Source organism: Homarus americanus, unplaced genomic scaffold (assembly GCF_018991925.1).
Source record: "Homarus americanus isolate GMGI-L3 unplaced genomic scaffold, GMGI_Hamer_2.0 scaffold24260, whole genome shotgun sequence".
Taxonomy (NCBI): Eukaryota; Metazoa; Arthropoda; class Malacostraca; order Decapoda; family Nephropidae; genus Homarus; species Homarus americanus.
Genome location: NW_024721079.1, coordinates 6,751,103 through 6,766,310, shown reverse-complemented (window position 1 = coordinate 6,766,310; position 15,208 = coordinate 6,751,103). Strand labels below are relative to the sequence as shown.

Here is a 15,208-nt window from a genome sequence, read left to right as displayed (position 1 = left end):
AATTCACTAGAGTCGGTGCAGCGAAGAATGACAAAAATGATTCCGGGACTTAGAAACCTTCCATATCAGGATAGGTTAAAGAAACTTAACTTGCATTCCCTAGTAAGACGAAGAGTGCGGGGAGATATGATAGAAGTATTTAAGTGGGTGAAAGGAATCAATAAAGGGGATATAGATAAAGTTCTTATAATATCCGAGCAGGATAGGACTCGGAGCAACGGATTCAAGTTGGATAAGTTTAGGTTTACATAAGAACATAAGAAAGTGGGATACTGCAGGAGGCCGACTGGCCCATACAGGGCAGATCCCTTTCACACCCATCCCAGCACTTCCATGTGCCTATCCAACTTCGTCTTGAAGCTCCCTAGCGTCCCCGATCCTACTATAGCACTCGGTAGCCTATTCCACATATCCACAACTCTATTACCAAACCAGTGCTTGCCTATATCCTTTCTGAATCGGAAGTTATCTAATTTAAAGCCATTTGTTCTAGTTATTTCGTTATTACTGAGCTTCAGAACATCTTCCATTTTACCCTTGTTAATCCCACTTACCCACTTGAACACCTCTATCATATCTCCCCTGTACGTTATTTCATTGTAGTTCCTCATGCACCATGGCATTATTCTGGTCGGTGTGTCTCATAAGTATGAAAAATTCCGTAACTGCAGGAAAAAACAACGTATTCACAGGCTACTTCACCCATCCTCTGTTAAATGCCAAGAAACATTAACATTTACTTAAAAAATTATAATGATGAATTTGTTTCATAAATAGTTCACTGAAACTTTCGTAAGGTGGACGTGCAGGGGGCGGTTCCAGAAGGATCCAGACCCCCCTTTTCATCAGAAAATTACCATTGCAATAATTATGTTTGCCGACTAGACGTGATACTGAAACTCCGTCCTCTTTTTTCACTTAAATACAACCCATGTTGAACTGCTTCCCTCCCTTGTCATATTTATGCATATCAATACCACTGTAAAATATGTATATACTTATGAATGTAAAAAAATAAATAAGTGATTAAGTGATAACTGTGGTAACAATACCACCAAGTTACGTTTCCCATTCTACTGTAGATGATACAAAATGTTACAGTATATACTTCCTTGAGATAAATGTACATTATTTATCAGGTGCCTCAAGAGAGCTCAGGGTCTCAACTGGCTCAGCCATGTTAATATTGTTATTATTATCCACTCTGTATCTGTGTTTTCTGGCAAAATAAACTATTTCAATATCAATAAAGCACTATTGTACACAGGCATTTTTGTATTATAAAAAGTAATTACCATTGACCTCAGAATATCTCCTAATATCAAGTTTTACATGGCCTCAAAATGCCCATAAATTTGGTCAGAATTAAACAAAAATCAGGGTGAGGTTACAGCCTCCCCCCCCCAAAAAAAAAACCAGCTGGGTGGGTTCGTTGGGCTCATGTTCTCTCACCCACAACTTCTTGGACTAGGTATTTTTCTGCGGGCCATCCCACCAAAATTTATATCCTACCTAACCCAAAAATATTGTTAATATCGCATTAGCACGGACAGTGAAACAGTGTATCGTCATGTCAGGGGCGTATACGCCCCTGACATGACGATACACTGTTTCACTGTCCGTGCTAATGCGATATTAACAATATTTTTGGGTTAGGTAGGATATAAATTTTGGTGGGATGGCCCGCAGAAACATACCTAAATCGTAATGCGGCTCATGACTGAGGTAAGGTTGCCCATGTCTGGTGTATTACAGTGTATACCAACCGCTAAGTATCCCTTGACTGCCACAGGACGGTACCCAGGCGTGTGTTGCCATCCTTGACTGCCACAGGACGGTACCCAGGCGTGTGTTGCCATCCTTGACTGCCACAGGACGGTACCCAGGCGTGTGTTGCCATCCCGACTGCCACAGGACGGTACCCAGGCGTGTGTTGCCATGCGCGGCTGCCACAGGACGGTACCCGAGCGTGTGTTGCCATCGCCCGGCTGCCGCAGGACGGGTACCCAGGCGTGTGTGCCATATGACTGCCACAGGACGGTACCCAGGCGTGTGTTGCCATACCTGCCACGGACGGTACCCGAATGTTGCCATGCTGCCACAGGACGGTACCCAGGCGTGTGTTGCCATCCTTGACTGCCACAGGACGGTACCCAATGCATCGCCAACTGCCACAGGACGGTACCCAGGCGTGTGTTGCCATGCCTGACTGCCACAGGACGGTACCCAGGCGTGTGTTGCCATATTGACTGCCACAGGACGGTACCCAGGCGTGTGTTGCCATACTTGACTGCCACAGGACGATACCCAGGCGTGTGTTGCCATCCTGACTGCCACAGGACGGTACCCAGGCGTGTGTTGCCATCCTGCAAACTGCCACACCCAGGACGGTACAGGACGGTACCCAGGCGTGTGTTGCCATACCCACTGCCACAGGACGGTATCCAGGCGTGTGTTGCCATCCTTGACTGCCACAGGACGGTACCCAGGCGTGTGTTGCCATCCTTGACTGCCACAGGACGGTACCCAGGCGTGTGTTGCCATACTTGTTTTGACTCGCGCCATAATTAAGGCGAGTTCTTAAAAACTATTTATATTATTGATTTATATCTTACATATAAAAACTCACAGGACAATAAGTAGTATAAAATTTGTATTCTATTAATGATAATTTTACTTTTAATAATAATTAATTGGGATAAATATCATAAATGTGGAGAGGAGAATGTATATATTAGGAGACTGTACTGGAATGTGAGCCGGATAAAGTTGGGGCTTAAGTGTAGGTTGTTGCCGCACGAGAGCGTAGTAATGTAACGCTCTAAACACCACATATTGATGATGGCCACAGCAGCTTATAACTATGTCGTTACCGCCCACAAACCTACAGCAGTCACAGCTTGTGCCACAGGTCAGTATGTGAACCACTGTCCTGCCCAACAACGCCTGTGTTCCTCGGATAATTGGGCAGGTGTTAACAGTCTTGTGACCTCCACCATGCCTTGTTTATTTCTGTTGTAACTATATTATAACTATACAACCACAATCTACTTATGCATTTTGTGGTGTGAAGAAAAATACACACTCCGTGTAACTGTAGAGGTAACCGATAAATCTTAAATTAACTTGCAAGAGATGGCTGTTGTGAGCTTCCTCTGGCTGGGTCCTCCACATTCCTTGTCAAGTTTCATCCTAACACCTGGACTACCCTGTTGAGGAAGTGGAGCCGGTAATTATTGATGACTGACCCGCGGCCGATTTTTCATAGAAATTGATTATAAAAATGCCGCAATTTCACTATGTTTTACAGTGGAGTGTCGTTGTTTATGCAAATGTGTTTAAAAGTGGTTATTTCTAAATTAATCATAACCTAACCTTAATTGATACGAAAAACAAGCAGCAGAAACATTGTTAGAAGACCTCACCAACCTAACCAAACAAACTTACCTAATCATACCTAACTTCTGGCGAGGGGGCTCCGCCTTCCCGGATTCCCCGGTATATTAAACAGAAACTACTTAGCCAATCAGAACGCACTCACGGTAAAATAGTGCTAATAGGAACTTAGCCGGTCGTGGCAAAATATCCACTGCATAGAAAAAAGTTGAATACCTGTAATGACTTATTTTAAAGGGGATCACTTTCAGAATTTTGGTTTACAATCTCTGATTTAAAACCAGATACTGTATGTATCTTTGGTAATACAAAAGTGTCCACAGTGAGAAGTGTCTTTTAGGCTCACATAACCTGAGTAATGTTTGGAATTACCAGCTGGTGTGTTGTGATCAAGATCGATTGAAAACATTGGAAAACGGTTATAACCGGAGCTGAATTTGACTTGGGAAGCTTCATGTAGAGGGCATTGTAAGAATAGTAATAATAAGGTGTGAGTAGAATTACAACAATTTGTATTAACTTACGGTGATATTAAGCGAGCGGCCAGGTTAGACCAGCTGGCTTGAGGTAAACATGACTACAATGCCTCGGATATGTCAAATAGCTGTGGTACTTGCAATGAATTGGATAAATCATAAAGATGAAGTATTATATACAATAATGCTTCATCTTAATGATTTATCCAACCTTGGTGAATTCTGGTATCACATTTTGGTAAAAGTGGAGGAGACGGTTAGCACCCGACGGTGTTTATATAATTCACTCATATTTTCCAGGTACTGTTTTAAGTATTTGTTTATTTAATTATTTTTTCTCTTATCTGCAATCGTAAATCATCTTTAGTGTGCTGGTTATAAAAGATGAGGAATGCTGTGGAAAAATTGGCACAAAACATTATACGGCAGTAATTAAGAAAATCTTGGAGCAGATTCCGTTCATTTTTTCCACAGATGTTTTTTGGGTGATAGTAAGTAAAACAAAAAAACAAAAAAAACACAACAATACATAGAACCTAAAAGAACCTAACTTAACCAACCAAAGAAAACTACCTAACTTCTGGTACCAATGAAAGCAACTTTCTTGAAATGGCATGGTGTAATTTTTAAATTTTTGTTGCTCTGAAACATGACAACATGCGCCGACATGGCAGATTTATTTTTTGTATATTTACGGTAAATGATTAATTTCTTCACATTCTCTGGATTTTCATATTGCGTTTATTACTTTTTATCATCCACAGAACATTTGCAAAAAAATTAATGAAATCGAACAACAGATTCTGGTGATAGCAATCTCCTTAGGTCGGGTCATATTACAGGTTCTATTATGGTCTGTGTAGTGTCATATTTTTTTTATTTTTTTTTTACTTTCATCCAAAGAACATGTGTGGAAAAAATACAGTAATAGAAATTGAATAACGCATTCTGGTGTTAGCCATGTGCCCCAGGATTACATTGATTAATTATTTACCGTAAACATTTTGGCAAAATTTCTCTCGTGGTGCCATGTTTTGTTATTTACTCTTAAGCTAATAAATTTTGAATCTGGTCTTGGTTATCTTTAAGCGATGGAGTGTCACATCGGAGGTTTTATTATCATAAATATTGGCTTGATTGTCTTTTGTGTTTCATGTTTTAGGCTTCACTTTCTTGATTCTTTCCTGTATTGTTGGCGTAAATCTTTTTTTTCTTTTTCTTTTGGTGCAATAGGTGCTTAAACCTATTCTGTGTATAAATGATGAGAATCACTTACTTGGATTCGAATCCCATATTATAAGCTTGGATACACTTCAGATTTCTTTGAAATATAATTGCTTTCTAAGTGACTATATGTTCCTATACTATACTTATTGTTCTTCCTCAAGGGGTCAGACTCAGAGACAAGCTCGCCATCTTGAATTTAACTACATACAGTATTTAAGGCGGGTTGTTCTTTATTGTTTCGCAAGCTATGTGTGCTTGTGGAGGAAGAAGACTGTTTCCAAGAGTTTATCTGTTAACATGTAATAGTTGGCGGGACGTGCAGTGATCAAATTACGGCAGAGAACTGACAGTGAAGAGGAAATGTGTGTTTCAGTGCAACAACCGATAAATGTAAACTTACACAATGCCACTTCAAGAAAGTTGCTTTCATTGGTATCAGATATCAAAGTTCTTTCTGCTTATTATGCTGGGGGCAAAGCCCCCGTTAGGAAGTTAGGTAGGTTTGGTTGGTTAGGTCAGGTTCTGTTAGGTTCTGTGCATTGTCATTTCCATATTTGTGTATGGTTTCATGCAATTAGTACTGTATCTAGAAATTTTGGTTCAATTCCATAACTTTACTGCTAACTATGTTCTCCATGTTTACCCACATTTCCTGTAATAATATCAATAAGAACATTAAAATAATGAGCCATTATTTCATTGGCACTGTATTGTGGAAGGTGTAATATTTTGGCAGGGAAAGTGTTGAGTCATGTCACTAAGATTGAGAAGAAACAGGAGATGGAGGCAAGGTTAGTTGCAACAGAATTTAAAATGGATGAGAGGTATAATGACATCAAGAATGACATAGCCATGGTGAATTACAAGATAGTAGTGGCTAATAAATCTTTCACAGGCATCACAGAGGATGAAGGTAAAAAGTTTTTAAATTGTAATGTCTCCACTACTGCCAGGCAAGAGATTCAGGAGAGAGCTGCCGCAGAATCTAAGAGGATAAATTGAATACTAACTTGATGAGAGGACAACAGAGGATTCTTCAGTGGATACTTAGAAGTTTAAAAGACTAATCCTTAGTTAACTTGGAGTCAGTGTTACAGGTATTAAACCACAGATTTAGGAAGAAAAGATGAAAATTAACCAATTAAGGTGTGCTTTCGTGAAGCAAAAGAGAGGAAAGATGTCTTAATGAAAAGAGAGATATTAAGAGACCCATAATGATACTGCAGAAAATGTGTATATCAGGCCAGATCTCACCTTTAAGCAAAGAATGGAGGAAAAACTTAAGAGAGGAGTTGAAGAAAAAACAAGTCAAGTATCCAGCAAAGAGGTTCATAATCAAGTACAGGGGTATTTGTTTGCATTGATTTATACCAGGGTTAGGTTTGCATGCATTGACACTGGACAGTATTGTGCTGTATATGTGGATGTACAGATTATGCTTGTGCCCGGGTGGGCTAATGCACGTTAAAAAAACTAACCATTCTGAAAACCGAAAAATTCCAAAATCCAAAATGCCTCTGGCCCCAAGGATTTTGGATAAGGGATCGTCAACCTGGGTACCTTAATTTCTCTCATAATTTGATATTTACTGTACAGTAAGTCCTCGCTTAACATCAAGGTTAGGTTCCTGAAAACACTACGTTATACGAAACAACGTTAAGCGGTTCAATTTTCCCCAAAAGAAATAGATAAAATACGGGAGCTACGTTCCTGAGCCTCCCTTTGCCCCATGAAATACATTACATATACAGAAATTCAATGCCATTTTTATAGAAAATTTTATACGTATATATAAAGAAACCAAATACAGCTCCTCCCCGACTTACAACGGGGTTAGGGACCCAAATCCAGGTCGTAAGTTGAATTGGTCGGAAGTCGAAAATGCAAAAAATAATACTTAGAAAATCTAAAATGAAATACAGTAATCAATAATGAAGAATGAATAGTGTTACTGTACTCTTACCTTTAATGTAGTCAGCTGAATGCACACGGGGCCCCCGTAATATTTTAATTATACATGGAGACTACATTAACTGGATGAAACTGAGGAGGAGACAGGGCTGGGTGGGTCATCAATGTCACTTTCTTCAGACAGGTTAACATACAGGGGAAACTTGCTTGTTGAAGGTATTGGATCATCTTAAGGGGGTGAAGAGGCAGCACTGGTGGGGCGTGAGGAGACAGCAATGGGGGACTTCTTAAAATATATGTCCAATTTAGACTGCACAGTTTGCTTTTTCTTTTCATTGTAAATCTCCCTGTAGCAAGCAAGTGCATCTTGGATCATTCTGTCAACTTTTGCAAAACACTCAACATTTTGATCCATTCCGTCAAACATTTGCATCCCCTTATTAATTGTAGCAAATGCCTTTGCCATTTGTTTCACTGAAAATTTTTTGGGGGTGCAGGTTCTTCTACATTTTGACTCTTCTTCCTCTGCAATTTTCTGTGCTTCCAGTTCAATAAGATCCTCATTACTGAGCTCTTCTGCTACACTTTCAACCAACTGCTCAACATCGTCATTATCGATGTCTAACTCAAGGTGTTTACCCAACTCCACTATCTTGTTACTAATTGCAGAAATTACTTCATCTTCATTAAATCCTCTGAAACTGTTCACATATCTTTTCAGGACTTTCTTCCATATTCCATTCATGCACTGACCTGTAACCTCATCCCATGCTCCAGCTATGTTCTTTATACAGCTCCTCCCCGACTTACGACCTACTCGACTTACGACCACCCGCACTTATGACCTACCTCAGTCGTACCAAAATTTGGTCAAATTACGTATTTTCGAGTCCCAAAGTCAGTACACAGACAAAATTTTCGTTTGTAATTCACTTTAAAATGGCTGGCAAGCTTAAAAGTGAGTGTTTTGTGGTGCTGAGAAGAAAAAGAGACCCAGTTTAGATTTTCTATGTATTATTTAAGCATTTCCGACTTATGACCATTTCGACTTATGACCTGGATTTGGGTCCCTAACCCCGTCGTAAGTCGGGGAGGAGTTGTACATTTCAAAATGTTGTACTCCTTCCAAAACTCTCAGAGCGTTTTCTCACCTTCAGTAGCAGCAACAGCCTTAGTAAAGGTCGTACGTAAATAATTCGCTTTAAAAGCAGCAATAGCACCTTGATCCATGGGTTGGATGATAGAGGTAGTGTTAGGTGGAATGTACACTACCTTAACATCAGGGTGCATGTCGTCCAGGTGTGGTGGGTGTCCCAGAGCATTATCCAAAATTAAAAAAATCTTGAATGCAATCCCTTGTTGCAGGCTCGTGGAATGAAACAAGCCAGGAACCAATCCTCAAACAGTACTAGGGTCATTCATACTTTCTTATTACTGCGATAAAACATTTGCAGTGTGTGCTTGCTGACATGTTTAAAAGCTCTTGGGTTCTCTGAATGATATATCATGAAGGGCTTTATGTTGAAACCAGCTACATTCCCCCAACAGAAGTGTGATTCGGTCCTTGAATGCCTTGAATCCTGGCATTGTTTTCGCCTCTCTGTGGATGTATGTCTGTTCTGACATGCGCTTCCATAATAAGCCAGTTTAGGCCACATTAAATATTTGCTCAGGCAAATAATTTCCCTCCATTTTCGTAGCAAGGCTAATGGTCTTATGTTGCTTCTTCGCAACACTAGCATCAGTAGCACTTGATGGGTGCTTGGAAGCCATTTTGAATGGTTATAGTACAGTATTTAGAGCAAAAACACATAAGCACACACGAATGATGTGGAAGCGCAACAGAGACTGGCCTGGTGTCTCTTGGGGACGCTGTGACGTTCCGCTAGTGAGAGGTAGCACGCCGAGCTGAGAGAGCATAGCATGGCCAGACGAGAGAGGGTGATGCACCATAAAAGTAGTCCGTGACGACGCAGAAACGACGTTAAATTGAGTCGTCGGGACGTTAAACGAATTATTGGTATCTAAAGAGTAGTGACATAATACAGGTGTACTGAAATAACGTAAGGAGGGGCGACGTTATACGAGGACTTACTGTGTATCTTTTATGACCTTATGACTATTATCCACACCCGTACCATCCTCCATTCATTTATTGCCCTCCATACATATTTTTTTTTTTTTTTTTAACTGGGATTAGCCCACCTGGGCACAGGTAATGACCCACATCAGGGCCTGGGGGGGGCAAAACTATTATAAAATATAATAATTATAATAATGATACTAATATCTACAGTATTATTATTACAACAATTAATAAAATTACAGTACTGTAATAGCAAATTAATAAAGATAAAAATAAAATAATAAAAATAATAACCATAAATAAATACAAAAACGAAAAAAATAAATCAAGAGTGAGAAACAATATATGTATGTTGTGTTGTCCAAGTATGAGAAACAATTGAGACCCTGCAATTGTGTGTAAATGAGGCAGAAAGTCAAATCAGCAACTTGGGACTTGGTCACAATTTTTGTGATGCCATACAGCAGCAGGGTCTACCATTAGACAACACATTATGCTTCCAATATCTTCCCAGGCGGTAGTACCTCCCTGTTTGGTAGCTGCCTACTACCTACCTACTACATGATCCTCTATGCACCCTCTTCCATATGCTATCCTCCACACATCCTCCCCCATTCACACATTCATCACATACCATTCTTTTATAAATGCTCGGAAACACGTTTGTTATACAGTTTACAATACAGTGCTGTACTGTACTGAAGATAAGTATAAAGTCATATATGTCACAAGGATTTTCTGTTGGCAGGGCACCTGACATCAGCCACTGACCTAAATCTAGTGGTGGCCCGCAACAACAGGGTCGAGCTTCATCTGGTAACACCGGAGGGACTAAGGCCCCTCAAGGAACTCCCTATATATGGCAAGATTGCATGTATGCATCTCTTCACCCCAATGGTAAGAAGTATTTTATAGTCAATTTTAAGGCCATTTATAGTAGTTAGCTTATCTCTTGTACTATATTTGACAGTGTGTACCCCATTGAAAATTCCTCTTAAAGGGGATGACTACAACAGAAAACCCTCCAGCCAACCTTCCTATATGAATCCTCCCATCTTGATTCACTTGTCTCATGCCATATTCTGGTCTTTCCCTGATGTACTGTTTTACTTTTCCTCACCTCAAAGCAAGTTACCGTTTCAACACTCCAGTTCCTTTTACCTCAGTTCATGTTTCATAAATTGTGTTATATTTTATTTACAAGTTGCAGTACACCACTGTGATTCTCCAAGCCTGCACTGTGACCCTACATCTCATATCTCTGACTTGGTATTGTTAGGTAAATTAATGCTTTGATAACTTACCAAACGCCAGTCATAAACTGTATCAGTACAAGCTTATCAAAAAGTTTTATAATTTCTTAAGTTATCATTCTGGTGGTCAGGATTGGCATTCATAGAGCTAGCTTACTCACCTTCCTAGGTTTGATAGTGAATGAGGGAGGGACAAAGGGTCACTGAGGGTAAAGTGGAAGTAAGCTTAACCAATAATTAGGTGAGTGAGTGAGAGAGATGAGTCTGTAGATTATATATTTCATGATCAGGGTTCAGATTCTTAAAAGTTTGTAAACCATGCTACAAATGTGGCACCAGAAATTGTTTTAAGAATCTCCCGTGATTACTTGCATTTTTATTTATTTATTTATTTTTTTTTTATTTATATACATGTATATATTTTCTTTTAAGGGAAGAGGGCTTAAATACAGATCATTGAGAAATGTGTTAGCGGATGGTTGGAGGAAGTTTGAAAAGATTACTATGCTCATAGAAGCTGCTACTCAGGAAGAATTAATTCTTTGGTCTATTCTAAAAAACATATTAGCAGATAAGAAATAGATAATATGAAGACCCTCTTTAATCATGCAATACTGTACTGTACAGTATTGTATTGTATTTTTCATATTCAGCCTTTATATTTATAAGCAACCCTTTGCTACATTGCTGTACACCTCTCAGTTGGAGTCATATATTTTTCCATTGGTTTGAAATAATAATTAAAAAGTGTTACTACAGCTTGTACGGTACTTGTTTCTATAATTAATATGTAGTGTTATCCTGGAGTAATAGAATAGCAAAATCCCAGTTTAACAGAACTACAGTAGTATTCATAATGTTTGTGCCCACAGTATCCCTGCTGGGCCCTCCATTAGTACACCTCTACCTTATAGCATGTGTTTCTAGCTTCCTACTTAAAATGTACAGAACTGTAGATAAGAAGAATGAGAGTAAGTGATTATGCTTTTGTATAAATTGGTGATATTTTTCAGAATGAGACCAAAGATCTGCTATTCATCTTAACTACAAGATATTGTGCCATGATCCTAGAATGTGTTGGCGACGGAGAACATCTTGAAATTCTCACCCGTGCTTATGGAAATGTGGCAGATAAAATTGGTTAGTTTGAGTTTGTGTCATTACAGATTGAACCTAATATTTTACGACTTCATACTTTTCTTAATATTTGTATCCCCTCGCTAATGAAGTTTCAGACAACATTGTTCGTGCGTGCGTGCTTCTACATAATTGAAACTTTGTAAGGAGAGATAAGAACAGAATGGAGGAAACTACAGAGGGCCTATTGGCCCATACTGGGCAGTCCCATTTACACCCAACCCCTATTGCTCATATATCCATCCAACCTATGTTTAAAGCTATCAAGTGTATTTGAGAGTTAATGATGATGTTTGGTAACTTGTTCCACTCATCCACTACTCTATTTCCAAACCATTGTTTACCTATCTTGCACCTAAATCTAAATTTGTATAATTTAAAACCATTGCTCCAAGTTCGCTCCTGGTTGGATAGTTGGAGTACCTTTGTTATATCACCTTTGTTTAGCCCTGACTTCCATTTATACACCTCGATCATATCGCCCCTCATTCTACGTCTCTCGAGGGAGTGCAAATTAAATGCTTTAACCTGTCTCTGTACTCAAGGTTCCTAATGCCTGGGATTAGTCTTGTCATTCTCCTCTGAATTCTTTCTAGGGATTCAATATCCATTCTGTAGTACGGTGACCAGAAGTGAACCGCGTAATCCAAGTGAGGTCTCACAAGCGCAAGATATAGTTTTAGGATAACCTTGCTATTGAAGTTGCTAGTCTTGTAACTAACACTCCTTTGTATGAACCCAAATACTTTGTTAGCCTTGTTTTGAGCAAATACACATTGTTGACTTGGTTTGAGATTCTTACTTATCATTACAGTGAAACCTCTAAAATTCGGATACATCTAAAATTCGAATAGAATCTGATTAAAAATAAGTGCCAAAATTTTAAGTTTCAAATTTGAAAATATTGCCATAATAATTCAAGCTTTCAAATGCGATCATATTGCTGAGCACAACAAGCACATCCGGGTTGCAAGATATGCTAGGTCAAGCATTGTTTACCCTTCCGTGTCTCGTGGTGGTTGTCTCACAAGTGCTCCGTGGTTAACTTTATTAAAATTCAACTTTCACCCTTATAATGGCATCAAATAAGCGTTCACTTGATAGTTTAGCATGCAGTGTGGAAAAGAAGAAAAAGTATGTTTCACGGGACCAATAAACAGTTCAAGCTCAGAAATTTAAGGTAAATATACAATCCTTACAGTATTATTTAATATTCATGTTTTCCCTTTGTCGAATTATAATTTGATTTATAATTTATTTTAGCTTAACTATATAATTTCTAAAACATGTTCTAAAAGTTTTCACATACATGGCAACTCAACATCATCTTTAGAGTTGCGTACGTAGCAGAGGGTAGGGGAGGAGAGTAGTGACACGACAGATGCCAGCCTACTGATGTTTATTCCATTAATAATTTTATGATTTCTTGATGTCTCGTATATTTAACCGACTTTTAATTTTTTTCACACGTATATGATAGTAATTACAATTTAAAAGTACTGTACAATATTTTGTATAGAAACTATTTATGTAGTATTCACCTAAAGGCTTTTAGTCACATATTTAAAGTTTCATATTAGAATAAATGTTGTTGAATATAAATACAGTAATACTTTTAATTTATCATACCTATTGTTTATTGACAGTTTTCAGATATGTAAATAATGTTTGTTGCATGTTTTGATACAACAATTTGCTCTGGTGCTTCCATACATCTAAAATTCGTATACTTCATGGGCCCATGCAATTTGAATTTTTGATGTTGCACTGTACTACCTAAATCTTTCTCACAGTCGGATTTCTCTATAACAACGTTATTCATCTGATATCTGGTTTGTCTGTTTACCTCTCCTAGACAAAGTACATTACGTTTGTCCACATTAAATTTCATCTGCCATTTTTCAGACCATGCAAAAAATTTGTTTAGATCTTCCTGTAGTTTTACGGAGTCCTCGTCAGATTTAATTACACACCCTATATTAGTGTCGTCAGTAAATGTACTTATGCTGCAGTGTACACCTACAGTATATCTATGTCGTTTATGTATATAATAAATAGTAATGGTCCCAAGTACTGAGACTTGGAGTGCAGTTGAGTCTGGATTTACTCGGTTTTGGTTTACGCATTTTGTCATTTACGCGGTGCCTTGCCAGAATTGAAATGCTTGATTTACGCGCAAATTTGGTCATTTACGCGGGAAGCGGCGCAGGCAGGGTGTGCACAAGGTTGCCCAGTCATCAAACATTACCGAGTTCTTCACCCGCCACCCACCACAGCCGGCCCAAGTCAGTGATAGTGAGGATATGGACTTATATGGACTTTGGGGGGTTTGACAAAGAGGCCCTGCAAGCCTCTGTGGTGGATAGTGATACAATTGATACAAGTGATACAGGTGAGGGCCAATAATCTGCTCTCTGCCTCGGAACCAGCCCCCCATCCCCGTGTGCCCAGCCATCTTTTCTATTATGTAAGTGTTAAAAAACCTAATATTATTGGTATTTCTCTTAATTATTAATTGTGTGCATACCATCATAAAATTAAGATGTTATTTTGACAACAAGGTACAGCACGTATTGTGTCGGAAAAAGTGGAGTTTGGGGGTCGGCCCAGTCTCTATTTCAATTAATCCCATATGTTCTGTTATTTCATTTATGCGTTTCTCGTTTTACGCAGTACTCCGCGGGTTCAATTGACCGCGTAAATGAAGACCCAACTGTACTCAACTAGTGACGGCCCCAATCGGATTTAGTGCCGTTAATGCTTACTCGCTGTTTCCAGTCCTGAAACCATGCCCGAATCCATTTTAGAATATCTCCTCCAATTCCGTGAGCTTCCACTGTTCGTATTAGTCTTTCGTGGGGGACTCTGTTGAAGGCTTTGCTGAATTCGAGGTATACCACAAAATAATCATGCCTCTCATCCACTGATTCGAAAACAGTTGAAAAGAATATTAATAGATTAGTCAGAAATGAATTCTCCCTTGTGAAGCCATGTTGGGAATGTACAGTATCTTAACATATTCCACAAAGTCATTATAATGTATTAACACGTATAACAGAAGTGGAATATGAAGGGATGCGCATCATTGTACCTCTTGTTGTTATTAGTAGGCCTGTGCAGTTGACTTCATTCCTCTTTGTGTTCATGAAGGAAACAATATTTAGCTGCGTTATGTGTCACTTTTAACATTTTGATTCATCCTTTGTCTTTTTTTTCTCCTGTTTTTTTTTTCTTTTTTAATTATTTATTTTATTTGTTTATTTTTTTTTTTTACAGGGATTACCACCCAGTCACAGGTCACTGATCCACACTGGGGATTGAACCATAAATAAATACAGAAGTGGAAAAAGTAAGAGAAACAATTGAGACCCTGCAATTGTGTAAATGAGGCAGAAAGTCAGTCAGATCAGCAACCTGGGAATTGGTAAAAAATTTGGTGATGCCATATGGTAGCAGGGTCTACTGTTAGACAACACATTATGCTTCCAATATCTTCCAGGCAGTAGTAACTCTCTGTTTGATAACTGCCTATGATCTACTACTCAGTGCAACCTTAACCAAACTTAATTAAACCAACCTGGCATGTTGCTGCTGATTGGGTACAGTGCTTGTAACCTGATCAATGGGGTATGCCTAGGGTACCATCAGTTCACTTAGCTGTGAATGGTTACAGTTAGGAAATGAATATGGTTAAATGTAGTGCTTCCTTGTGCACTGAAAAG

At 38.9% G+C, this 15,208-nt stretch overlaps 1 protein-coding gene across 1 annotated transcript in view; it reads left to right on the top strand.

Annotated features, from left to right (window-relative positions):
- Positions 1–2,786: 2,786 nt before the first annotated feature.
- Positions 2,787–15,208, top strand: part of LOC121861501 (DNA damage-binding protein 1-like) — a 61,784-nt gene continuing 49,362 nt past the window's right edge. Inside the window, exons 1-3 of the mRNA XM_042359299.1 lie at positions 2,787–2,911; positions 9,845–9,993; positions 11,363–11,489. Of these exons, the coding sequence (XP_042215233.1) occupies positions 2,839–2,911; positions 9,845–9,993; positions 11,363–11,489 (349 nt within the window). The 5' untranslated portion in view covers positions 2,787–2,838. The remainder of the gene's footprint in view (positions 2,912–9,844; positions 9,994–11,362; positions 11,490–15,208) is intronic.